Source organism: Tribolium castaneum, chromosome 2, assembly GCF_031307605.1.
Source record: "Tribolium castaneum strain GA2 chromosome 2, icTriCast1.1, whole genome shotgun sequence".
NCBI classification, from domain to species: Eukaryota; Metazoa; Arthropoda; class Insecta; order Coleoptera; family Tenebrionidae; genus Tribolium; species Tribolium castaneum.
The window spans coordinates 14,205,396-14,233,026 of NC_087395.1; the positions used below are offsets into that span (position 1 = coordinate 14,205,396).

The window sequence follows — 27,631 nt, forward strand, 5'->3', positions numbered from 1 at the left end:
CGATTAGTTCTTATGTTTTGAAGAAAATTGCTTTGAGTATCAAAGATGAATTATGGTTGCCGCAAATTTGTTTTTAATTCACGATATTCGACTGAAATGAGGGTGAAATAATCATTACTCCCCCTCATGTTGCGTGTTTTTAAAATAGATTTAGAACTGAGTTCCAGTTCGCCATTTGCGTCCTTTTAGCAATTACTTTCGTAAAATATTAGAAATTAAGTCGTATCCTTGACCGGCGTCATAGTTTTGAACCCGTGGAATCGTATACTGGAGGAAGAAAAAAGTAAACGTCGAGACAATCAACTCAAGGCTATGCGAGAAAAATTTATTAAAACAACAGTTAAAAAATAAATATTTCAATTACACGTTTTTGTACTGTTTTAATTTGCGGGCAAGTCCTTCAGCTTGAACTTTTGTATTTTGCCCGAAGTTGTTTTGGGGAATTCGTCAACAACTTTTAACTTGGACGGGATTTTAAAATGGGCCATTTTGCCTTTGCAAAAACTGACCATATCGTCAAACGTGACTTTGGTCCCGGGTTTGACGCGAATGCATGCACAAACTTCCTCTCCAAGCCGTTCGTGGGGAAGCCCGATAACCTGCAATTTTGTTTATTGTGTTATAAAAAGGCAACACTTTAAAAACAGATTATTACAAATCCCTAAAATAAATATAACATTGATAAGGTTTACGACTTACATGTGTCTCCAAAATATTTGGATGGGAATTAAGGAATTCTTCAATTTCTTTAGGGAATATGTTTTCGCCTCCCCTTATAATCATTTCTTTGAGTCGTCCGACGACTTTTCCGTAACCGTCTTCTTCAAGTATAAACTGGTCACTAATCAATCAATCAAACACAATCAAAAATCACTAATCAAACACAAGCTTAAAGTTCGAGGCTGTCGTAATGCAACGAGCGTATGCGAGTTGCATGCCTGGACACCCAAGAACTTAAGCGTTTTCACATAAGTGTTACTCAAAACATTAAAAAATTACTCAAAAATCAAGGATTCAGATATTAAAAAAAAGCTTAAAATGTTACCAACAAAAAAAAGACAAACCCAGTCATTAGCCAATTATCGGGTCCGATCATTTCCTTGGTCTTGGCTTCATCTTCCCAATAACCCAACATATTGCAATATGCCCGTATGCACAACTCGCCTGGGGTGCCACACGGGACCACAACACCGTCCTTGTCAACGATTTTCACCTCAACATGTTCACCAACGTGACCAACGGTCGAAACAGCCTTTTCTTCGCTTTCTGTGACCATAGAGTGGAACACTACCGCCGTGGTTTCAGTCAAACCATAGACAGACTAGAACTGGGAAATTATTTCGTTTCAAACAGTAGTACTGCCGTACTTTCACTTTTTTCACATTGAGCACCGAAAGCATTTTTTTGAAAAGTTGAGGGGCACAAAGAGCCCCACCTGCAACTGCGATTTCCGGCGAAATGTCCTCTTTGCGCACTTCTTGCTGGTGGACCAGATCCACGTACATGGTTGGGGTACCGTGGATTATGGTACATCTAAATTACAGTTTGAGGACCAAGAAAGCAAAATTTTTATTTGGTTGTACTTCTCTTCCTTGATGGCATCAAGGGATTTGTCCGGACTGTACCCATCTGTGGGTAGTACCATCGTTGCGCCGTGGTTTAACGCCGCCATTATGGATATGGTGGTACCAAAAGCGTGGAAAAATGGTACTTGCAAGCAAATGGTGTGATGTTTCCGATTCAGTTCGTTTCGTTTGCCTATCAGATAGCCATTGTTGACCATATTGAAGTGAGAGGTCAGAGCAGCTTTCGGTTTACCGGTGGTTCCCTACTTTACAATTAATTTTTCAATAAAAGTCAGACAACTACGTACCGATGTAAACTGTAAATTGCAAGGGCCGTCGGGACTAATATCTCGTTGGTACTTTCTGATTTGTGCAATACTGTCATTGGTAGCTAAGTCTAGAATTTCGCCGAAATTGAAGGCCCCTCTAAAAAACATTACAAAAAATTCAAAAATCGTGCTAGCTGCTCACCGTTTTTTGTTTTCACTCATGGTTATCACAGTTTGAAGCGACGGTACTTTGCCACTTTTCACTTTTCCAGGCTCGGATTTTTCCAGTTCGGGCGCTACAGTTGCCAAGTTTTCATAAAAATTTTGGCTCTTGAACTGATCAGCGCACACAATGGCCTTAATTCCGACCTTATTAATACAATACTCCATTTCCGGCGGCTGGTAGGCCGGATTTAAGCCTACCTAGAAGCTCCCAAGTAACGAAATAATGTAAATTATTATCAAAGTCGTACCATAATCAACCCAGCTCGCGCACAGGCCATTTTAGTAATGTACCATTCGATTAAATTGGGCGCCCATAGGCCCACCCGGTCATTTTTTTCTAATCCTATTGACCTAAACCCTGATGCTAGTTTGTCCGTCTGGTCCAGAATTTCCGCAAAAGTTAGTGACTTTTTCTGGTGTCTAGAGATCAATGCTTTCCTGTCCCCAAATTTAGCGACGGTTTCCTCAAGAAGTGTTCCGATAGTAATGTGACGTAATGGTTCTTCGCCAAGGTTATGTTTGTAGCTTAGTTTGGTTGAGTAGTGGCTACATTTTCTAAAAATTTGTTTACTCAAGATAACTGGAACATCTTGCTTTCACTTACGATTTTTTTACTAGAGATATCCGGGGATATTTGCTGCTAACAGTCTTCAACATTTTTACTAGAGGAATATAATTAGATTAAAAAGTACCGCGGTATAAATGTATTAGCTATTGGACCCGATAATTAAAAGATAATCACTAAACTTGCTAAACGACAAGATAAAAACCATAATGTTTCTGGTTGATAAATACTCGTAATACTGAACTTGGCTCAAAACTAGACGCATGTCTGACTCTCCACATGGCTTTGTGGGAGGTCTTTCTCATGTAGATTTATTTAAATTTAGATAAGTTATTTCAGTCAAGATTATTCTCCAAATATTATCGATCACTGCTGATTTAAAAATGGACTGTAGAGAGAAAAATCAATGTTTGTTCAAGAAAAGAATTCAGGTTGCTAGGAATTATCTTTATTAGTATTACAATAAATTGAAAAACTTGCTTTGGTTCAGTGAGTGGGAAAACAAAAATAGAATAAAATTAATGCACTGAGGACAAAGTACAATTTATACAAGATTATTAAAAATAAACAAGATTAATATTACAATATTTTCTGCTTTTCATTTATCGGAAACAGGAAAATTGTTCATCAAATTTTTATCATATAGTATGTAATTAACAATTATTATGTAAAATTAATAGGTATTTCTTCAAATTATTATTATTATTATTATTATTCAAATGATGGTCTGATTTTTTTCCGCTCTGTCTATTCTGATAGTAAAAATTTTTCTTCTGTTTGAGAACAACTTCTATGTACATCAATTTGTATTAATAAAAATTTATTTTTTGCTAACATAAAGGTTTATTGTAGCCACTAGGTATATATTACACAATTTCCACCTCTAAAATTTATTGTAGTAACACTCCTAGTGCTTGAGATAATACGAGAAATGTTTTGAAAATCGATAAAATTCGACTATTAACTGTTACACTAAAGGGATGAAAAATTGATATAGGGGCTGTTTGCAAGTCCAGAAAGAATTTTTCTGATTAAAAACCGATTAAATAAAAAATTATGATGATAAACTTACTTCTAACTGTGTCTGAGAGGAATCAAAACGAAAAGATTTAAAAAGACAAATATTTCTCAACCCCCATCTTTATCCATGCATTCATTTAATTTTTTTAATGATCTCTGAATTTGTTTTGTTCCTAAATAGTTTCCAATTAAACAATTATTTTGGCTTCTTTAAGTTTCTGAGTGTTGTTGGTCGCAGAAGGCCGTGGTTGACCGGAACCTCCACCGGAAATAGCGTGCTGACGTTCGACACGCACTCGATGTTGCAGCTTTGCCATTGGTCGGATTTTCAGCGCTGAAACTTTTCAAACAATATATTGAAAAGAGACTTTAAGTAAACAGCCAGAAAGCTATCAATAAGCTGAAAAGAGACATGAGACATTTTTCAGGCCTTGAATTTGCAAGTCTTTTGTAATAAAACACAGTTTTGTTAATTAGGTGTTTCCTGAAACGGTTTAAATTTTATTTGATTTATGTCCTTTTGAATTGTTTCTCATTTGATAAAAATAGGGGTTACATAAGAAAGTTTTCCATTTGCAATTTGCATAAAATCTATAACTAAAAATGCAATGGGGTCTGTGTGCGAGCTTTGACTACAGTAGGTTTATGTAAACCTGAACTAGTTTTGTGGAAATTGGGCAGGATTAATCTATAATGGCTGATTTAGTGGTTTATTTCAGAAGGTCATTGTGTCTGCAAGCTTCTCAGCGCTGAAATGTTGAATCGCAACACCCTGCCGGGGTTGGAGTGGGGATGTCTGCATTCCCATTGGCAAAGAATGGGCTAATGTTTCAGCTTTCAGTTGAGATTTCTTCAAAACCGCTCTAGTTTGATAAAGAACATTAACAAGACATAGTGGTGACTTGTAGTCAAGCGCCGGTTTATCGGAAACTATAACACTATCGTGCCGTGGTAATTTAACGAAATGTTGTCTTCGGGAGACATCATTTCCAAATGTTTGCAAATTATTGTCTCGTTTCTCATTAAAAAAATTAATAGAAGGAAGAAGTAGGAGTGACGGGCTATTCATGAACAGTTATGTTTAGAGTGTACTCTTTAGCTAAGAAAATTAGTTGTTTTTTTCTTTGGAAGTTTTTGAAAATTATCATGATCACATAACGCTATGTCGCAGCCTGCTGGAAAAAAGGGGGGCGGGAAGGGCCCCCCCAAAGACAAGAATGATGACAGCAAAGACCAAAACAACAAAGGTAAAAATTGAATAAATTTTTATTTAAAAAATGCCAATTAGCAAAAAAGGTGTTAAGAAACCGAGCAATTTCATTAATTAACATTAAATTTTGCGTCGTCACTCTTTCAAATAGATAGTGCCTTCAAGACTGTTTTTTATCCACAACTGTTTAAAAAAATAAAACTTTTCACTTTTAGAACTTTAACTATACATACTATGACTAGCTAAGAATCAAGATGAGAATCATACAAAAAAAAACGCCGACTATAATTATAAATTGAAGTAATCGCATAGTAAGTAAAATACTGCAATCAAAGACTATTGTTTTTATTCATTATTATTTCACTGATCTTTAGATATTAATTATATTCACACAAAAATGTAACAGCTTTGCTCTTTTCGAACCAAATTTATTAAAATATTCCTTTATCAGTCCACCTAGAAACACAATATTTGTGTGACAAAATAATATTCATAATTATTTGAATATATTCCGGTATAACTCAAATATTCAAATGTGATATTCGAGAACGGATATATTCCACTGACCTGACACACTTTCTTATTAAATTTGCCATTTATCTAATCAAAATACGAAATAATATAGGGGTGGCTTGAATGGCTTATTACAGTTTGGCAATTTGGGTTACCGAGAACCTTTCACGACCACATAATATCCGCAGTTGTATCTACATCTATAATGATCTAATAAAACTATATTTGAATGAATCATGCTTTACGTGCTTGAATTTCTTTAATGATATCTCGCTGATCTAAAATCGCTAGCCTAGACTTTCCAGGTAAAAGGCGACCTTTTATAATAATTCTGAGTGCTGCTACACTAATCACCGATATAATATTTTGATAAAGTTTTAAAAGCCTTGACTTGTAAATAAAAATAGCAACAAATTTTTAATTGTTGTAGCTTGATAAGGATTTTATCTTCGAATATTCACGTAAATAAACAAATTTCTTCTAATAACTATAATCTTTTTCTAAGAAAAATACGTGACGATACAACTCTATTAATTATGACATGCATGATTTCGCAAAATAATCATAAACTGATTTGACTGGAGTTTTGTATTTTTAAAAACAAATTTTTCAAATTTTTTTTGGAGTTTTAAATTTTGATTCTCCAGTCTTTAGACCCCCTTGACTCTTTCTAATTAGTAATTACCTACCTATTCCTCTTTTCTTACACAACAAATATCTACAATATTAATTTATTCTTTACTGGTTGCATAATCAGTAGCTTATTTTTATGTTTGTTATTTTATGTTTCTATTGATTTTTTATTATTCCCTTAGGACCCTATTCTCTATTTCCCCCATTCCCTTAGAAACGCTCAAGAAAACGCATTTTTTTATTTGTTGTCTTAAAATTATTATAAAATTTTCCAATAAATATGATAAAGTATACTGAAAATTGGTCTAGTTTCCTTCATATACTTCTCTAGCCAATAATAATAATTGCCAAGATCAACTTTCTCGACCTATAACTTTATATGCCTATTTTGCCATCGAATAAAACCGTTTTTTTTAAGAGAACTTGCTTTTTTATGATGAGAGGCTCTCTCTATAAGTGGGGCTAAACTACTTGCTTTTATAAATGTTTGATTTCTAGAGAAGAGTATAAAAAATTAACAAAAGGAAGATAAAGTAGAAAATAAAAACAAAATATTTAATTATAAAAGTCAAGCCAAATCTTAAAATCCTTTACAATTGATTGAAAAGAAAATAAAAGGTAAGTAAAGTAAAAAAATACGACAGTAAGTGTCTTTTGACTTTATTAGTCAATACTTCAGATCAAAGGCTCGTGTCTAATTTTTTTTGAGCGATTGGAAGAAAAAAATTGAAAAGAGTATTTTTTTAATGAAGTTTTGTTGTTTTTCAGTATTTTTTTAAATATTTATACTGATTATTTTGCCTCTAACAGGACTAGATAATAATAAAAAATATGGAGGAAAACTATTATATTTCTTTAAATATTACTTGAGTAGTAGTTAAAGCACCATCTACAAAAAGAGATACAGATGAAATAATAATAATAATAATAATAATAATAATCAAATTTAGATCACTTTTTAATATCGCTTTTAACACTTTACCTTTCTAAGAGTTTCTATACAGCAAAAAAGTATGTTTGACTTTGTTAAGCAGTTTTTATTCTGTTACTTAATTTAAGGTAAAAATTTGTATTTTGTGGCGCATAAGAGAAAAAATATTTATTTATGTTTTATAAATATGTTTCTTCGGAAAAATTAGAAAAAAGAAAAAAAATAGTTTTTAAACTTTGGAAAATTCTTAATTGATTTTTCTCAAATCGAAGGACTATAGTCGAAAGCTACAAATTTTCGGCCATAGGATTGGTTATTTGGGCTGCAAGAAAGCCAAACTACTTACCTGCATATTTAGTATACTTAAGAACAAGTAAATCTTAAAAAAAATCAAACACAAAACTAATTATTATTATTATTGTTATTAGTCAGCAATAATAATTATTATTAATACATATCAAGTGTTGACTCAAAAATTTCCATATTTTTTGAGCGACTGGAAGAATAAAAAAAAATCATTATTACTTTATTTTGCAAAAAATTATGGAAAACTTGCTCTATTTAGAGATAAAAAAAACTGTTAATTTGTGCTTTAAGAGCGTTAGATTATTATTTATTGTTTCATACACAGATGAATATAAGAGATAAATGTGAAAAAAATGGTGAAGAGAGCAACTTGTTACATATTTTTACGACCGATTAAAAAGAGAATGAAAAGTAAAAAATTAACAGGAGCTTGAAGAAAAATTTTAACTGTTACTTTCTTTACATAATTTTCATTTTGTAGAAATAATATTATGTTAAAAAGAAGTTTGATTGGTAGAATCGCCCTTAATTATTGATGTTTGCTACACTTTTGTAGGCATATATTTTTTTATTTTTTATTTATTTTTAATTATTATCGTCATTCACTCGTATTATTATTGTAATTTTGTTTTCCGTCAATGAACAAATTATTATTCTGTGTGTTATATTTGGTAAAACTCTATTGGTTCTGATAAAAAATACACAGATTGAAGAAAAAAGTTGTATTTTTGAAGCTTCCTTAAGCATCCAAGAACTCTTTTTTTTGTCAGCTGCCAAAGACAGTAAAGAGAAGGACAAAGAAGAGACCGCCAGCAACCCCGAAGGCGACGACACCCCCAGCTCGAAGCCGCAAAGTGCCGGTGCCAACGTCCGCGATGCCGCCCAGCGAATCCTCGTCCTGTGCCAAAAGGGCGAATGGGCTCCCGTGGACCAGGTTCTCAAATCCTTGGAGAAATCCATCGCAGCGGCCGGAGACGACGCCAACACCGTCCCTCTGGCTGGCGTGGCCGACCTAGTACGTCTTTCCATCTCATTTAATATTCCCATCAGCCTAAAATGCTATCGAGCAAACAACAAAAATGCGTTTTTGTCTCCAGGCGACCGGCATGACACCTCTCATGTACGCCGTGAAAGACAACAGGACGTCCCTTCTTGACAAACTCATCGACCTGGGGTCGGATGTCGGCGCTCGAAACAACGTGAGTTTGTTTACAAAATCGGCGAAAATCGGTCCGAAAATAGAACGATTTTTCCATAAAGATACACGCAACTGACCTAAATGCAAAATTTGTCGATCGGAGTCTAATAACGGTTAATGCACTTAGGCACACGCCCTGGATCGGAATGTAATTATCGGTTTGCATGATTTACGGAGATTGATAGACACTGGTTGCGAGAAAAATTGCTCGGGGAGATGAGATTGGTAACAGTTCATGGGGTATAGGTCAACGTTTAATGATTTATTAATTCGGGGCGCGCCTTAATTCGATCATGATAGGGATTTATGGATGCTAAAAATATAACGGTGCAGTTAGCCCGAGAAATATCACACACAACTGTAATTTTCGTGTTGGCTTGCGATTTATTATGGCCGATTTTTCGTAATCTGAAAACGTTTATTTTGATTAGCTTTAAAGATAGTACAAACATCTATTCTACTTAGAAGCGATAAAAAAAATCCGGAAGGCAACTTTTCCACAAATTGCTGCGATGATAGGATAGGATTTACAAAAAGAGATTTAAAATTTGATTGCAATTAAATGTTTTCCTAACCTGCCTTTACGAGTAGAAACGATGAATACTTAATATTGCCTCTGGGTTATAAACATGGGACTCAAAGTAATGGCTTCAAAAGATGCATTGCATAGCAAAGTCTAGTTTTGTACTATTTACAAAGACTTGAAAGGCAAAAACAATGTAATTCTCGACTTGGTTTTCCGGTTTGTTTTAGCGAAGTTTAAAAACACAACAGAGAATTTAGTTTCTAGCTGTGCTCCCAGCTTTGAAGAATGTGAAGATACCACTAATTTATAACAAATTTTGGATTTGACGGAATGCTTATAATATATTTTTTAGATGGAAAACTCTATATATTTTTGCATAATTATATTCTACAAAAAAATAATGTATTTTTGTATAAATTATTATAGGTCTATCTCTTTTCGTTTCGGAATTATTCAGCTTTTCGTTATAAAAAAGACTAAATTTTTAAAAATCATTAAAAGTTACCAGTGAATATTTTCCGACAGAAAAACTCAAAATACCTTGCAGTTTTAGCCAAGTAGTCGACTTTTACTTGAAAAACGCTGCTAATGTACAGGGTATGCCAAAACGAAAAAAGTTGAATAACTCATTTTTTCAAATGAGATTTTTCAAAAAAAAAATATTTTATTACAAGAATTTTTTTATCCTAGAATCTGATAAGTCAAATGGTAACTTATTTTTTGATATGTACTAATATGACTACTAATTACATTAGTAATTTAATTATTACTTGATACATAAATGAATTTTGCTCATCATCAATTAATAATAAAATGAATAAAAAAAGAAAATGTTTTTTTGTTGCAAATTTATCGGAAAATATTCATAGGCGACTTCGCAGTGATTATTCAAAAGTTGTCTTTTTTATAACGAAAATTTGAATAATTCCGAAATGAAAAAACATAGAATCATAATAGTTTATATAAAGTTACAATCATTTTTTGCGTGGAATCTAATTATGCAAAAATATATAGGTTGTTCCCTTTGAAAAAATGTATCCTTCGTTTACTACCTACACAACACCCTGTGTTCAATAAAAATATTTTTAGTTTGTGGACTTTAAGTTGTTTTATCGGATAATGAAAACAGCATGGCAATATTTCAAGTAACAAAAAAGTTATAGACGCATCCCTGGGTCACCTGTAGGTATAGGCTAGACCTGCTTAGGTATTTCACGTAAAAACTTTCCAATTTCTCCTTTTCAGTTTGCAATTTATTTTCTACTTCACAATAACAGAAAGAAACTTAAATGTAAAGTCCAGTAGATAAAGTGTAAAATTTTTGTATATTTTTTATGTTTCTGTTTTACCACCCCTTATTTTTATGCTTTATGAAGTAGTACTCGTAGTAAACCTTGGGAAGAACGTTAAGATTTGTAAAATTTTATCTTTGTTGGTGCCGATAAACGTAGAATCTAGTAACATTGGTGAGAGTTCGGCTTATTTCCGAGCTTTTCTGAAAACTATTGAAAACAAAATGCGTTTTTAACCAGCAAACTTTAACCTGAACTTGTGGTTTTATTTATGAAAACTTTGCAAAAAGTAATGGAAAAATTTTTAGTCCTTTGATAATTTCTTGGCTTATTTGGTCCCTTTAGCCTAGAAATAGTTCTCAAACGCTGAAATACAAAAGCAAGTTCTGATAAATAATTAGATGGGAGCCAAATTTTTGGTATCGATTCGCGAAAGAAACCCCAAATTAACCTTGAATATGCAAAACCCAAAGTTCTAAAAATAAATCTTACAATGAAAAGCCGTATGAATTAATTAGCACACAAATGGACTAATTTCCATTTACATACACTCTTACTTAAATTCGATGTTATTTGACATTATACTGTGATAAGGCTATTCTCTTATTTGAATGTGTCCCACTTTATTCATTTTTTGAGAGGGTGGCTGACCATTTTTCAAAATTCATAACGCACATAACGGTATTTTTATGCAAATTCCGAACACAAAGAAAATCTCATTTGTTTCGTAGAAATTAAACCATCATGCGGATTAAAATGCGGACTGCAGTATCGATGGTTGAATTTCCAGAACACCACCTGTTTCAATTGCCGCTAAAATTTTGGTGGTGACAGGCGATCAATTAACAATTAATATTCATGTAAGACTAAGTCATGATTATCGAAGAAGCATGCAAGACTAACGCGTGCTGGCAAATCTGGGACACTGCGTCACGCAATATCAGCTTTCGGGACCTACAAAGATTTCTTTTTACCGCAAAATTTTGATTTTTATTCTGTGGTGGTTATTAACGTCGGAATCTAATTTTTGTTCTGATTTCGACACGAAGCAATTTCCTTATTAGTGGCAGAAATTTCTTTGGATCATGCCGAGTCATTATAAAGTTGCAAACAATGCTAGATCGATATCTTGGGGTAGGTTTGGTGTAATTAATTAAACTTTCAACAATCCGGCTTTTGACAAAAAGCGTTTTACCAAATTAAATAAACAATAGATTTGCTAGAGCAAATATATCAAAGTGACACCCGCACCTTGGTTAATCCTTGATTTAATTTCGGGTGTCCTTAACGCACGATTTTCTGCTTCCAGGACAATTACAATGTCCTTCATATATCAGCGATGTACTCACGGGAGGACGTGGTCAAGCTACTGCTGACCAAGCGAGGAGTCGATCCGTATTCAACTGGTGGCGTAAGTAATTAACTGCGAGGCTTCAGAACCCAATTATCTCGTTGACGATTCCAATTCAAACCCTTCTAAATGGTTTCCTCAACTTTCGCATGTTAGCCAAGTTTAAGCATTGTAATAAAACGAAAGTCTTAATATTTAACTTGGAAAGTGACTTGTTGTCAGTCTCCATGGCAACAAATAGTTCTTCAACTTTGCAAGTGTTAAAATATTCCTTTAAAACATTTGCAGAGTCGCAATCAAACCGCTGTACATCTGGTGGCGTCCAGACAAACGGGGACCGCCACAGCGATCCTGCGAGCTTTGCTGCAAGCTGCAGGAAAAGACATCAGATTGAAGCCGGATGGGGTGAGTCGGTTGTGGTGCCCACAATCAATACTGATAATTAGTTGACATTTTATTTATATTTTTCGTCGAGTCAGATCCTGACTAAATTCCGACGCTCCCTCCAGCGGATTCGCGTGTCGAAATTCCAGCACCTGGTACAAGATGGCTTTCGAACCCCCTAAAAAATAACACAAAATACGAATGTCAATGGATCGGGATTATAGATTTTATTGGCGGTTATATTGCCCGCATTTTGGAATTCCGTGCTGCATTAGGTGCACTTTATTAATTTCCATTTTTTGTTGTGTGTAAAAATAAAACCGATTTTGTTTTGAGTTTTTTGTGTTTTATTTTTGGAGTTCCAGCGGCGAGATTGCTCAATTTGATGTCTGGAAAATCGCAAACTCGTGTGAACACAGCAATTGTGTTGATCTACGATATGTTTCACTTGTGGTTACATTTGTCTGCTGAAAGAGCAATGGTCGAATTAAAGCCGATTTCAGTGTTCTCGTGACTGGCACTAACACTGCACATTAGATTTAAATTCCAACGTAAAGGAAAGTTTCTATGTATCTAATTGTGTACCTACTACGCTCCATTTTTCGGATGCACGAAAATCAATAATTCTGCTTTTTCATATCATCCTATGTAGGTCTGAATGCTTCTTTGAATTTTCCCAGTTTTTTACAGGACATAAAACTGTGAAATTCGTAATTTATGTGTTAATTAGATTAATGCTAGTCAAAACCTTTTAAACATTTAGACTTTAGAGTTTTTCATTTTAAGTACAGAATAAATTCAGCCTTTTAGGCCTAACTGCAACTGCACGTAAACAAGTGCAGCTTTAAGTTGTCTAAAGCTTGAGTACTAAACCGTAGTCTGGGTACCGCTTAAATAGCGCTTAACATCAAACAAGTAATTTAAATGCACAATTAGCAGACGGATCGATGAGAAATATTTCTCGTTCTTGTTGTCGCTTAAAAATTGAGAATACTTGGATAGTAATTATTGAAAGAGTAATTTTATGCCGTATTGCCAAAAATAAAGGCAAAGACTACCTAGAAAGGATAATGGCAGGGCCATAAAATAATGAAGTTATTGATCTCCGAAATAATAATTATCGTGCTAAATTATGAAACTTTAATCGTTTTTTTTTCTTAAATAACATTGTTGAACACAAAAGCAAGATTTATCAACTAACTAAATAAACGTTCATAGCAGCAATGAACTGATTTTTCAATTCAACTCAACTCTTTCAGTTGTATATATAATCCAAAAGACTTTTTCATCAACTTCAATTCTTCTAATGAGTTTACATTCTTTTTTCTCCTTCTCGAGTTCTACATATATTTTGAAATCGAAAGCTCTTTAAGGGGGAGAATTCCTGTGTTTCAAATAGTAACTGTCTACAAGTCATTTCCCGGTACATGTTTTATGTACTCTACGTCAACTGGCCAGGAGAGGGTTCATCAGTAGCGCGCAATAATTAATAATTTATTTATCTGTCTAGATGAGAGGACACACGATTTTTTAAACTGATTCTTATGCAAAATTTTTTGTTTGGATTTTTTGTTTGAAATTGTCTTCATTATGACAAAGACATTTCTGTGAAAATTTTTGAAAAACTTTAAATTGGTCGAATTTTGCGTTTACATCGTCATTTCTTCCTTCTGGATAAAGCTAGAAATTTCGTTTTTTGCAAAAGATTCCTCAATGAATGTGGATTCTAACGAATAAACGCAAGTTTTAGTTTGGACAAAAGAAAAGTGAGAAACTTGCATTTTTCTTGAAACGTTTCGTGAAATTTTGAGATTCGAGAAATTTTTTTATCTTAAAAGCTAAACCTATACATAATAAAATGAAGCTAATAATTTAAATGAGTTCTTGGTGCAGGAATCATTTCGATATCTTTAACTCTCACAATTTTAGAGTTACTTGGATATGCACTTGAAATGACTAAGTTTCTTAGTTTTCTTTTTTCAAAACTAAAAGTTGTGTATTTACCTTAAAAACTACATTTATTGAGCAATCTTTAGCAAAAAAGAACAAAGTTTCTAGCTTTATTCACAAGGAAAATATGACGATGTAAATGAAATATTTGACCAATTTTGAGTTTTTTAAGAATTTTTATACAAAAACGTCTTTTTCGTGATGAAGGCAACTCCAAATCGAGAAACTAAATTCAGATTCAAATTCAGCAGAAAATTTTGCATTAGAATAAATGTTTAGTAAACGAGCCTCTTTTTAAGTGCTTCCCGGAAATAATGTTCAAAGTACACTATTTTTTTCAGTTTTCAGAATTTTTTTCTAAATTAAATAAAGCACTTACTCCATTTCAAAAGGCATTTGCACCTACAGCCCGAGTAGAAGAATGAATGCTGTAAATAACTTTCAAAAACGTTACTAAAAACGACTGTAAAACACTGAGGAAAATGACTGAAATTCGATACTTTTCAGGGTGGGTTTTCCGCACCTTAATTTTTATGGAAACAGTTGGTGTTTTTTTTTTATTCTGAAATTACTACGTTTACACTTTCATCTACACTCTGAATATAGACTTTTGTTGGTACATTATAATATCCAAACAAGAAAGTATACACATCTAGATCTTTTTCTGGCTTCAGTCATCTCTGCAGCAAAACTTTTTTTGTAATAAAATTGACTCAAAGTTAAAAACTTAAGCAAGTACAAAGAATCCGCAGCATTTTCACGTATTTGAAATTAAAATTAACTGATAATAGATAAAAGGTCACGATGGAGCTTGATTTATTTAAACCCACTTTATATGTAACCAAAGTTTTGTTAAGCGTTAGCTATAACCCGAACCGGTGCAGTAAGGCCTTTAGAGCTTTTTTATTTTGGGTGCAGATTAAATTAAACCTTTTAACCCTCCTATTTCTCAAAACTCAAAATAGGAATTTTAGGCCCTTGACACATCTTCCCGATTATCTAATTGAAGTTTTGTCTTATTACGAAGAAAACTGCACAAAAATGACCTAAGCAGTTTGTCTTTTAATTTTCATTTTGTATTATTTTTGCGATTTCCCAGTTTTTGAAATTTCGCAAATTTCTTTAGCGCGGCAAGATCCCCTTGCTGCTGGCCGTAGAGGCCGGCAACCAGTCAATGTGCAGAGAGCTTTTAAGCGCCCAAACGGCCGAGCAACTGAAAGCGGCCGCCGCCAATGGAGACACGGCTCTCCATTTGGCCGTCCGCCGAAAGGACATCGACATGGTCCGCATCCTGGTGGACTACGGCACCAGCGTGGACATCCGCAACGGCGAGGGCCAAACCCCCCTGCACATAGCGGCCGCCGAGGGCGACGAAGCCCTAGTCAAGTACTTCTACGGTGTCCGGGCCTCGGCCAGCGTCACCGACAACCAGGACCGCACCCCCATGCACCTGGCCGCCGAAAACGGCCACGCCAACATAATCGAGCTCCTGGCCGATAAATTCAAAGCCAGCATTTTCGAAAGGACAAAGGACGGCTCCACGCTTATGCATATCGCGTCTCTTAACGGGCATGCAGACTGCGCTGCTATGCTGTTCAAAAAGGGGGTCTACCTCCATATGCCGAACAAGGTAGAGTTATTTGACGCAGAGGCTTTGTTATGGTAATTCCATCAGATAAGGAGACTTTGGTTTGTAGGACGGGGCTAGGAGTATTCATACCGCCGCGAGGTATGGCCATGTTGGGATAATCAATACACTTCTCCAAAAAGGCGAAAAGGTTGATGTGACAACTAATGTGAGTCGAGCACGGAATTTGCGTTCTTTTGCTATTAGGGGTAATTCTAGGAAAATTACACGGCACTCCATATAGCCGTTGAGTCAGCCAAGCCGGCCGTCGTGGAAACGCTGCTGGGCTATGGAGCGGATGTCCACGTCAGAGGTGAGTGATTGACTGTAATTTGGCAGGCTTTCGCCTCACTTCCACCACACAAATAATAAAATTGTGTTACTGGACTTTTATTTTTTATTTTAACCTGAACCCCAATTTGCGCACTATAGTAACAATATTTTTTTCCGTAAATCCAAAGGGGGGAAATTAAAGGAAACAGCGCTGCACATAGCAGCACGTGTCAAAGACGGCGATCGGTGCGCCTTAATGCTTCTAAAATCGGGCGCTGGCCCAAACCTCACAACACACGACGGCCAAACTCCCGTCCACGTTGCCGCCCAGTACGGGAACTTACAAACCCTCCTCCTCCTTCTGGAGGATGGGGGAGACCCCCAGTTCAAGAACAAGGCGGGCGAGACGGCCCTGCATTTGGCCAGCAGGGGTTGCAGGCCAGACGTGGTCCAACACCTAATCAACTATTTGAAAGAACACAAAGGTGACGAAGTTGCCGCGAGTTACATCAACGAAATCAGCGAACATGACGAAAGTGCCTTACATTACGTCTCAGCGGTCAAGAAGGAGGACGTCGAAGTTCCCTTAGCCGACAAGGAAGTGGTCAAGCTTTTGCTACAGAACGGCGCCGATGTTAAACTGCAAACGAAACAGCACGAAACGGCCTTTCACTACGTTGCCAAGGCCGGGAATAACGACGTTTTGATGGAGATGATCGCACACATGACGCCAAATGACGTGCAAAAGGCCCTAAACAAGCAGAACTTGACCGGATGGACGCCCCTTTTGATAGCGTCCCATAAAGGCCATCAGGAGATGGTCAATAATCTCCTATCGAACCATGCCAGAGTGGACGTGTTTGACAATGAGGGCCGGTCAGCTCTCCACTTGGCAGCAGAACATGGGTACCTCCAAGTCTGCGATTTCCTCCTTTCGAACAAAGCTTTCATCAACTCCAAGTCGCGGAATGGACGCACGGCCCTTCACTTAGCTGCCATGAACGGTTACATTCACTTGGTCAAGTTCTTGATCAATGACCACAACGCTGTTATCGATATCTTGACTCTCAAAAAACAAACTCCTTTGCACTTGGCGGCAGCAGCTGGCCAGATCGAAGTCTGTCGCTTGTTACTCGAGCTTGGAGCAGACATAGACGCTACTGATGAACAGGGCCAAAAGCCCATCCATGCCGCGTGTCAGAACAATTTTTCCGAAGTCGCCAAGTTATTCCTCCAGCAGCACCCAAGTCTAGTCATGGCTACGACCAAAGACGGCAACACCTGCGCCCACATTGCTGCCGCCCAAGGGAGCGTAACAGTGATCGAAGAACTCATGAAATTCGACAGACAAGGCGTTATTTCCGCCAGAAACAAACTAACAGACGCAACACCGCTCCAAATAGCCGCAGAAGGCGGCCATGCGGAGGTCGTGAAGGCACTAGTCCGAGCTGGGGCTTCGGTGACTGACGAGAACAAGGGGGGCTTCACAGCGGTGCATTTGGCCGCGCAAAATGGCCACGGACAAGTGCTGGAAGTGCTGCGGTCTTCGAACACGTTGCGGGTCACCAGCAAAAAACTAGGGGTGACTCCGCTGCACGTGGCGGCTTACTTTGGCCAGGCCGACACCGTGCGCGAGCTGCTGACCCACGTCCCGGGCACCGTGAAGTCGGAGCCACCCAATGGGGCCTCGCTGGTCCCAGCACTGGGCAACGAGTCAGGAATGACGCCCCTTCACTTGGCCTCCTTTTCCGGGAATGAGAACGTCGTGAGATTGTTGCTGAACAGCGCGGGGGTGCAAGTGGACGCCGCCACACATGAAAACGTAAGTTATTTTCAGCAGTGATTCGGTTCTAGTCAGCTTTCAGGGGTACAACCCCATGCACTTGGCTTGCTACGGGGGCCACGTCACCGTCGTGGGGCTGCTGCTCAGCCGATCGGCCGAGCTGCTGCAAAGTCACGACAAGCACGGCAAAACCGGCCTTCACATTGCCGCCACCCACGGCCACTATCAGATGGTGGAGGTGTTGTTAGGTGAGCAAAATTCCTAATATCGAAGGCCAGTTTGCGTGTCTCGGGTCTGTTCCACTGACACGCATCCGAACTGGAACTTTCCGAAAAGTTAGGCATTAAGTTTAAGGTCAGTGAGATAAGAGTTGCGACTTCCAGGTCAAGGTGCGGAGATCAACGCACCTGATAAGAACGGCTGGACGCCTTTGCATTGCGCGTCCAGGGCCGGGTGCTTCGAGGTTGTTAAGCTGCTGACGGAGTCTGGAGCCTCGCCCAAGTCGGAGACGAATCTCGGGGCTGTGCCGATCTGGTTCGCGGCCTCGGAGGGCCACCACGACGTTTTGGAGTATCTGATGACGAAGGAACACGATACTTATGCCCTTATGGAGGACCGGCGGTTTGTCTACAACTTGATGGTGTGCTCCAAAAACCACAATAATAAACCGATCGAAGAGTTTATTCTTGTATCACCCGCACCTGTTGATACAGCCGCGAAATTGTCAAATATTTTGATTGTTCTGTCGGGGAAAGAAAAAGAAAGGGCCAAAGATTTAATTTCTGCGGGGAAGTACTGCGAAGCTATGGCTACTGAACTGCTGGCCCTAGCGGCAGGGGCCGACTCTGCAGGCAAAATACTAACGGCCACTGATCGCCGAAACGTCGAGTTTCTGGATGTCCTCATCGAAAATGAGCAAAAGGAGGTGATTGCACATACCGTAGTCCAGCGTTACCTCCAGGTAAAAAATAGGTAGTGATTGAAAACTTTATTTTTCATAATCATTACTCATCAACATGACTGACTTAGTCACCATATTATTTTATTCTACAAAAAAACCACTTCCAAAAATAATTAAAATAGAAACAGATATGATAGATCATAAATCATAAATTCTAGGAAAAAAGAAAAAAATTCAACTATGAGCCCTCTCACAGTGAGACGGAAAAAACTGAAAAGAACCGCAAGTACGACATGGGCTCAAATTAAAATTTTATCTTATAACCCAAAAAATTAGCTAAACTGTTCTATTTATACTTTCTGAAGTACGTAAGAAAGCAGTGAATTACGCGAACATAGATTTTTCTGTAATTCTTTTCAAATAAATTAAATCATCGGATAACTTTATCCTGGAGATAAATTTTGAAAAAAAATACATTGTTGTAACAATTGTAACCGTTGTATAAAAAATAAAAAAAAAACTATTATAATAATTTGGCTAATTTTGTGATTAAAAATTAAAAGAAACCAGGTTTGGGTAAAATATTTTGAGTGTGTTGTATTTTTGTGATAATTTTTGTATTTTAATGTTATATTAATGTTCCTGATTCTTGAAAACATAAGCATACTATCACAAAGGGGACTAACCCGGCGCCTCCACCATATTTCACGCGTCTACTCCCGTAGGTGTTAAGATAAACGACGATGGTAAATAAGTAATAATTTATTGTTCTGTAAACTACATAAGAAAATAAAAGGTCTTACTTGCATCTTAAAGGCATAGTCAGAGCACAGGTCACAATTAACAGCTCCAAAACCGACCAACTCCGACTAACTCCGCTCTTGTATCCCGTCAGTTTTATTAAGCTTATAAGCTAACTTTACTAAAACGGCGGTCACCATTTTTTATGGAATTTGCCATCAGCAAAATCATCCTTTCGAAACTTAGCAAATTACCGAATACCAAGAGGTTGATCCGCTTTGAGACAATACACTTCCAAAAATAATTAAAACAGAAACAGATATGATAGATCACATAGATTCCATTATCCCTTGGAAAATTCTAAGAAAAAAGAGAAAAATTCAACCATGAGCCATCTCACAGTGAGACGGAAAAAACCAAAAGTACGACATCGGTTCAAATTAAAATTTTATCCTATAACTCAAAAAATTAGCTAAACTGTTTTTTTCTGAAGTACGTGAGTAAGCAGTGAATTAAGCGAACATAGATTTTCTGCAACTTTTTTCAAATAATGCATTTAAAAACCTAACAATTTGGTGGAATTTTGCGTGATTCTATGTTTAGCAAATTGTTTAATTAGAGCCTAAATCCTATAAACAATAATTTGTACTTTTTATGGGCTTACAGATCTTTAATTATTATTGTACCGATTGTATCCCATCGAAAAATGTACATTTATTTACAGAAAGTCTTTTGTATTTCACTTTTTGCCACTTTTTGTTATAAAAATATGTGTTTTTCTTCTTTTTTTTGGGTATTAGGTGAGAGAAATTCATAATAAGTTGTTGTCATAATATATTTTTATATCAAAAATGGACTGTTTCAATAAATGCTAGAGTGGATTTTACAATCAACAGATAACTTTATCCTGGGGATAAATTTTGAAAAAGAATACATTGTTGTAACAATTGTAACCATAGAAATTATAATAACTTATCCGGGGTTTATCTTTATAAAATAAGGTCCAAAAAAAATAGTTTGATTAGGTCTGCAAGGGTGAAGTTAAAAACATTAATAAAAACAATTTTTTTTATTTTCTTATCGCTACTCTTACTTTAATATTTTAAATTGCACTTCTTACTGTATAAAACATTATTTGACACGTGGAAAAAATCTCATTTAACCGAAAGAAAACAACTTTTTTCAAATTGTTTAAGAGGTATATAAGCTTTGAGTCTTAAAATTATAATTTGTGTCTGATTTTAAGTTAGTTTAATTTAAATTCAAAACATGTTGGTTAGTATCGCGATGGAAAAATCGATTTCCTTTTAGAGGAAGTATTATGGGTACCTTACTTTTTTAAAAAACACCAATCATAGTTTTTTGATAAAATATTTTTTATTTATGGCACAGTACTGAAATACAGTTAAAATATAATCAAAAATGCTAAGCAAATCCTATGTACTATAAATAATAAAAAAATATTCTATTATAATAATTAGGCTAATTTTGTGGTTAAAAATTAAAAGAAACCAGATTTGGGTAAAATATTCTCAATGTGTTGTACTTTTGTGAGAATTTTTGTATTTTAATGCTATATTAATGTTCCTGATTCTTACATAAGCATTCTGTCACAAAGGGGATTAACCCGGCGCCTCCACCATTTTTCACGCGTCTTTGCACGTAGGTGTTAAGATAAACGACGATGGTAGAAAAGTAATAATTTATTGTTCTGCAAACTACATAACAAAATAAAAGGTTCCTCTGCGGCTTACTCTACTTATAAAATTATATAACTCATAAAACATACAAGTAGAACAAAAATAATGCTTCCTCATTATGATCGAAATAAAGTCATTGCATTAAAATTGTGGCATTGGTGTAGCTCCGTTCTTCTAATTATTGAAAATAGCTCTTGGAACTCAGTCCTGACCGGACTTTCCTTTGCAGGAACTCTGGAGAGGGGCCCTCAACTGGGCGGCGTGGCGTACGCTCCTTCTTTTCGTGTTGTTCATAATCTGCCCGCCGGTCTGGATCGCCTTCACTCTGCCCCTCGGCCACAAATACTACAAAGTCCCGATAATAAAATTCATGTCATACCTCACCTCCCACATTTACTTGATGCTATTTTTGCTAATAGTGGGTATAACACCCCCGTACCCGGTCGTGCGTAAAAACCTCCTTCCGTACTCGTACGAATGGATACTTTTGATTTGGCTCAGTGGACTGCTCTTGTTCGAATTGACTAATCCGAGTGACAAATCGGGGTTAGGGTGGATTAAGCTTTCGGTTCTGTTGTTTAGTATTTTCGGGGTTGGGGTCCATTTGATGGGGCTTTTGTTCATTGATAGGAACTATTGGCCCACGCTGATGTATTGTAGGAACCAGTTGTTTGCTTTGTCGTTCGTGCTAGCTTGTGTGCAAATTTTGGACTTTTTGTCATTTCACCACCTGTTTGGGCCGTGGGCTATTATCATAGGGAATTTGATGAAGGACTTGGCGCGGTTCTTGGCCGTGCTGGCGATTTTCGTGTTTGGGTTCTCGATGCAGTTCGTCGCGCTGAATCAGCCGTTCAAGAATGGGGAGCTCAATCCGAGACGAGGGAAATATTTCGTTGACGGTGAGTTGTAACTTGACTTCTTAACTATTAGAGGTGTGTTTTGCAATTGTATATAATGTATGTAGTGTTTGTATAGAGCAGGAAGCGCTGGCGGAATGGATTGAGCCGCTGCCGGAGGAAAGCCCTACCTGGAGGGCCTCTCTGCGTAAAAAGCGTCCTCCGCCTAGTAAGTGCGTGTGGGCGTTTGTGTAGCGACTGTCCTGTGTTACTTTCGATGTGTACTGTTCTTTCTCCAGGTGTATAGCTCTAGTGTCCCTTTCTTAGGTGTCCTGCGTCTGTCGGACGTTCGCTTTGTAACCGTATGTCTCTATGTGTGTGAGCGTCTTGTGCTCCGTTCGGGAAGGATTTTTTTCAAAAGCTCGCCTTTGAGAAAGATCCTTTGTGTCTTCGTCAGCTTTTCGTCCCGGTTGCGATTTTGTGGGCGGGCAATTGACTAGTTGATGTTCCCAGTGGTAATGAACCCGCTGCTAGCGTTCGAGCTGTTGTTTTTCGCCGTTTTCGGCATGACAACCTACGATGAGTTGACGGCAAAGGATAGGTCCGACCCCAAGCGGTTGCTGCGGCCGGCTTGGACGGACAACCTCTTCAAGGTGGTGTTTGGGATCTACATGTTGGTGTCCGTCGTCGTATTGATAAACCTTCTAATTGCCATGATGTCCGATACGTACCAGCGCATTCAGGTAATCATTCGTTGTATGTTTTATGATTCCAGTCCAAAAGAACCCGATCCGAGCTTTCGAGTTGCTGTTTTTCGCGGTATTTGGCCAAACCAATACCGACGCCTTGAAAATCGACACCTATAACACGGCCACAAAAAATAATAACCAACCCACGTGGACTGAGGTCCTCTTTAAGATTGTGTTCGGCGTTTACATGCTCGTCTCAGTCGTTGTGCTGATTAATCTGCTCATTGCTATGATGACGGATACCTATCAGCGTATCCAGGTAAAGCCAAGGTAGCCCAATTTATGTAGCACCAGAACACGCTGCTTGTTCTTCGCGAAAACCAGTTCTCTTGGACTGGATCATAGTAGACACACGCAGGACAGACTGAAGCTTGGTAGTACCAACCCTCGACTCATTGTTGTATCCAGTCATCATCCCTCATTAGCGCACTATCACTACATGAAAGTACTGTTTGAGCTTTTGGTGTCTACGAAGTCGGGCCCGGTGTCTGCTTATGTATGTCTAAAGGTCGATGTGAAAAATAGAATAGGTAGTTGTGCTTTGTTGTGGCGTCTTTTGCTTGTACCTGTTACAAGTGTAGATAAATAACTAGGTGAATAAACTGTAAATAAAATAAAACCGATCCACGCTAAACATAAATAAACAAATGGTTAAAACTGTACTTTTAATAAGAAATGAATGTCAAAAATTCACCCAAATTTTGCCTTTTTGAGAAGCACTAACACAGTTTTTGAATGTTTTTGCTTGGTGTTTTTAAACGAAATTAAAAAATCTGCATAAAACTCGGAATTTTTGAGATATAGTATTCCAAAATTTTATCTCCCGGTTTTTCTCAACCAAATGTAAGTGAACACAGAGCAAACCCTGTCTTATTCGGCATTTTCGGTCACTTTGGGCAGTTTTTCTTTTTGAACATTTAAAATAAAAAATGTTTTATTAAACCCTACCCTACAAGTGAGTTAATTAAGAAGCTACTTTTATATTAATCAAGACTTTAACTTTATTATTGGCAGGTGGACAGGTATTCGTGCGAAAATAGGTATAACAATACTCAATGGTTTGACATGACAGCAATATATTAATCTTAACAAATTGAGACCAAAATTGCAACATGTTTAGTGCTTCGATAAAAATAAAAGTAAAGCTACTAGTACTTAGAATAAATAAAAATTGTGCTTTTTTATCAATATTTTTACACAAAACTGCTCAAAATTTGACCGTCAAAATTAAAATACGAGAAATAATGTTAAAAGATTATACAGGGATTGCCCAACTCACTTACATTTGGTTTTTAACATTAAAAATTAATCACACCACATATTGGTCTTGAAATATATTTAGAAACGCTTTACTTACTTTATTTATTGTTGAAGATGGTTATCCTTGGGTAAGAATGTAGCTTTTTACCCGAGGATGACCACTTTGCGGTCGAAACACGTGTCGTATTATAACCCGGCGCCTCCACCATATGTCACGGGTCTACGCCAGTGATAGGGGTAAAGACAAACAACGATGGTAGAAAAGTAGTAATTTATTGTTCTACAAACTACATAACAAAATAAACGACTCTACTTCTATCTTAAAAGCTAAGTCGGGACACAGTTCACAATTAACAGCTCCAAAACCGACTAACTCAAACTAACCTCCGCTCCTCGCATACTGTCAGTTTTATTAAGCTTATAAGCTGACTTGGTGACAGGGGTCACCATTTTTTTTAAATCTTAACAAATTACCTAAAATATATTTAGAAACGCTTCACTTACTTTATTTATTATTTAAGGTGGTCATCCTCGGGTAAGAATGTAGTTTTCTACCTGAGGATGACCACTTTGCGGTCGAAACACGTGTCGTATATTTTTTTAATGTTTTTTTTGGTAGTAAAATGAATTTAGTTTCAATGACATTTTTTTAAAGATGAAAGAACTGAAGAAATAAACCTGTTTTATTTTAGTGAATTTTGTTTCATGCATGATTCATTATTTTGGTAAAAAAACATGACAGTAGAGTTAAACATTTTTAAATTACGAACAGGTAATGACTATAATGAGTCAGCAGTTTGTGTGTGAATGTTAACCAAATAACTATTTGTTTCGTAATCTTATTAATACTACGAGTAAATAAATAAAATTTTACCTAAACTTGTTTTTAATTTACATTAAGTCGTAGCAAATAACAGGACCAGGTTTTAGTAAATGGAATACTGTATAATTTTTGTGATATATTTACGAATTTTTGGTGTAGATTTTTTAATTTACAATTTTTGGGTAATGTACGCCTTTTCATGATAATTGCTGTTTCACCTTGTGCTGATTTGGCGTACTTGCCCTAAGGAATTTTGTAGAACTTGGTGGCACGATTTTTGTGTTTTGAGTGTGAACTGCATCTTGATTTTGTTTGAAACCAATTGTATTAAAATTTTTGGGAAAATACTAAAACGACCATTACTGATAACGAGAATGTGGATTTGTCCCCGAGTCAGTTCACGCAATTAAACCGTTCCTTTTTAAAGTAGGAGATGAATGAAGTGACGTGCCTGGATCAGTCCCATCCCGAAATGGTAGCGATTATCGACTAACAATAGATCGAGTAATTCAATTCCAGTCAGTCATGGTCAAAACCCTCAACTCGCAATTCGATTTCTTCATTTTTCAAGCGTTTTGTTTTTGTTTCGCTCAGGCCCAATCCGACATCGAATGGAAATTCGGGCTGAGTAAGCTCATTCGGTCCATGCATCGGACCACGACCGCGCCGAGTCCCATCAACTTGATCACGACGTGGTTGTTCTACTTGGTCAACATTTGCAAGAAGAGGGGTAAGCGTGGCTTTGTCTCAAGCAAAATTGTAATGTTTTACAAAAGTCAATGAATCAGTTAAAGCCCGAAAGCGCCAGAGTTTGGTCCACCTCATGGGAAGCTTCCAGCGCCCTCAGCAACTGAGTCCTAGATCCAAAGCAGGTGCCAAATGGTTGTCGAAGGTGAAGAAAGGAAGCCAAGTGGCCCCGAAGGAATCCGTCGCGCTCTCCGTCGCCCATCTCAGCCCCTTAGGGTCGCAGCTGAGCTTCACGGCGCACACGACAAGGATCGAACATGTGACCGATTGGGAAGCCATAGCTAAGAAATACAGAGCTCTGATGGGCGAAGTTGACGAGGTGAAGGAACAGAACGCTGACGAAGAAAACGAGAGCGATGAAGACGCAGTGCAAGCTTCCAACAGCGTACAACCAGTGACATAAATTGACCAAATTACCCAGTAGTAGCAAAGAAATTGGTAATTTTATTAAAGAAGTAGGATTTTTATACTCCATCATTTCGTAACGCTTGTGTAGGAATAATAGCGGGGAAATAGAAGCAATCAAGTTATTTGTATCCAAAATTAGGTATTTAACTAGAGATTGTATACTGTATGCCGTAATCATAGTGTAGCTATTTATTTTTTAAATAAATTCATAAATAAAATCGACTCTTATTTACGTAATGAAAACAATTGGGTAACTGGAGGCGTCAATGTAGGCAAGACATCAGTGAGGCTGCATTTTTGCCATTTATAAGCGTTTTTGGGTTTATTGAAGATAAATAGGTTAGTATTAAAACAATTTTTTGTTTGTTTACACAACTTCTTAGTTTTGTTCACATCACTAAACACAAAGGACAGTCAATTTTACCTCATTATCTAAATTAGATAATCCTCAAATAATTTATATTTTGTAGTCTTTTCTCATCGTTTGACGCAAAATGCTGGGGACGTTAATTTTTGTGGTGGTACTTTGTTCAGCTCTTGCATTACTACTTCTGGCTAGTAATGATGGACCAAATGACTTACAAAAGCGATGTTTCACAAATCCCTGCATTTATAATCGAACACGATATCGCACTTTTCGTCTCTAGATGCAAAAATCTCAGGAAAAATGGGGCGCAAAGGTACCATATGGTCAAAGAGAGTATTAACCCGAATTACCAATCGTACAAAGTCATTCTTAATTCTCCTCTTTTGCCCGTATTAAATTAAAAATTGAGGAGGTTGGGCGAAGGTGGTTTCATTGAACTGTGGGCTAAAAGGTCCATTCATAATGCAACACTTGAGGGGTTTTTGTCACCGGAGGGTGTTGCGGACGCTGACGCAGTCAAACCTTTGATTCTAGACATGACTTTATTCTTGTTTTATGGGCTACTTTTGGGTCTTTTGTTCGCAACAATGGCGTGCCTGGCTGAGGTTTTTGTTTACGAAGTAACCAAACCCAAGCAGTTTATATTTTTACATTAATTGTAGGTACGGTGTTTTTTACATTGCCAGTTAGACACATTTTTTTGAATTTTTATTAATATAAATATTTAACGTAAACCAGTAGTATTTTCTAAGACAAACTGGAATGTTATGTTTTTCTAAATGATTTATTGAATTATGTTGTTTTTTGAAAAAAAAAAATTCAAGTTGAAGCAGTGTCACAGAATAATTATAAGAATATAAGTAGATAAAGTACAATAAATGTTAAAAAAGTATTTTTTTTTAGATACTGACCCCTGCCTCACCTAAAATTATTCTCAAACATACAAGATGTTTCCTAAATTAGCTACAATACATTTTTTTTAATAAAATACCCTGTAAAACTTTATAGTTTTTCTAAATTCCTAATTGCTTTACGTTAAACAATTGGTATCTATTTAAGTTTAAACATTCTTCCTTAAAGTGGTGAAAGTTTTTTTTCTAGGAATCTTAGTTTTTGGGCAATACATTTTTAAAAGGAGCGTGTTTAAAGAAAACAAAAGTTTGTATTGTAGCTAATTTCAAAAAGACTATTTGAAAATAATTTTAAGGAAAAAAATATTATTTTTCCAACATTTAAAGGTGAATAATGAACTTCACGATGATCGGATTGTTTTATCGCCGCAACCAAATAAACACAGCAGTGCTGAAAATGCTGCTTGCCTAAATAACATAGTTTTTAATTAAATTCTTTGGCCAGTGTTATATATTTTTGTCCATATTTTAAGTATACTCATTAAATACTTTAGTGCTTTGTTCTACACACCTGAGTAACAAATTCATGGTAAAATAATTAGTTTTTTGGATCAATTTTGAATGAGC

At 36.6% G+C, this 27,631-nt stretch overlaps 2 protein-coding genes across 7 annotated transcripts; one reads left to right on the forward strand and one right to left on the reverse strand.

Moving 5' to 3' along the window:
* Positions 1-311: 311 nt before the first annotated feature.
* Positions 312-2,880, reverse strand: Acsf2 (Acyl-CoA synthetase family member 2). The gene is made up of 9 exons (XM_001813659.4): positions 2,664-2,880; positions 2,308-2,614; positions 2,037-2,257; positions 1,874-1,991; positions 1,584-1,828; positions 1,368-1,533; positions 1,065-1,321; positions 700-841; positions 312-599 (listed from the first exon to the last, which is right to left on the reverse strand). Exons 1-9 carry the CDS (start codon positions 2,714-2,716, stop codon positions 381-383), a joined length of 1,728 nt encoding a protein of 575 aa, XP_001813711.2. The 5' UTR covers positions 2,717-2,880; the 3' UTR covers positions 312-380.
* Positions 2,881-4,488: 1,608 nt separating this feature from the next.
* Positions 4,489-26,004, forward strand: nompC (no mechanoreceptor potential C). Of its 6 annotated transcripts, none has more exons than XM_015983168.2 (16): positions 4,489-4,891; positions 8,008-8,252; positions 8,335-8,436; positions 11,563-11,664; positions 11,893-12,009; positions 15,065-15,568; positions 15,636-15,734; positions 15,785-15,878; positions 16,027-17,660; positions 17,704-17,869; positions 18,005-18,582; positions 21,193-21,862; positions 21,939-22,028; positions 22,313-22,542; positions 25,226-25,361; positions 25,408-26,004. In XM_015983168.2, exons 1-16 carry the CDS (start codon positions 4,807-4,809, stop codon positions 25,779-25,781), a joined length of 5,226 nt encoding a protein of 1,741 aa, XP_015838654.2. In that variant the 5' UTR covers positions 4,489-4,806; the 3' UTR covers positions 25,782-26,004. The 6 variants fall into 6 exon arrangements, with proteins under 6 accessions (XP_015838654.2, XP_015838656.2, XP_015838655.2 ...); XM_015983169.2 differs by having other exon boundaries at positions 4,490-4,891; positions 25,420-26,004; XM_015983170.2 differs by lacking the exons at positions 21,939-22,028; positions 22,313-22,542 and adding an exon at positions 22,575-22,807.
* Positions 26,005-27,631: the final 1,627 nt, after the last annotated feature.

What these genes read in the sequence shown, in the direction of transcription:
- Acsf2 (XM_001813659.4), bottom strand. Translation starts at nt 2,716, where the DNA reads ATGTTGAAGACTGTTAGCAGCAAATATCCCCGGATATCTCTAGTAAAA. An exon ending in ATATCTCTAGTAAAAAAATC is followed by an intron (nt 2,615 to 2,663) that starts GTAAGTGAAAGC and finishes ACAAATTTTTAG; the next exon opens with AAAATGTAGCCACTACTCAA. An exon ending in TCAATGTGAAAAAAGTGAAA is followed by an intron (nt 1,322 to 1,367) that starts GTACGGCAGTAC and finishes TCCCAGTTCTAG; the next exon opens with TCTGTCTATGGTTTGACTGA.
- nompC (XM_015983168.2), top strand. Translation starts at nt 4,807, where the DNA reads ATGTCGCAGCCTGCTGGAAAAAAGGGGGGCGGGAAGGGCCCCCCCAAA. An exon ending in AGCGGATGTCCACGTCAGAG is followed by an intron (nt 15,879 to 16,026) that starts GTGAGTGATTGA and finishes GTAAATCCAAAG; the next exon opens with GGGGGAAATTAAAGGAAACA. An exon ending in TAGTCCAGCGTTACCTCCAG is followed by an intron (nt 18,583 to 21,192) that starts GTAAAAAATAGG and finishes TTTCCTTTGCAG; the next exon opens with GAACTCTGGAGAGGGGCCCT.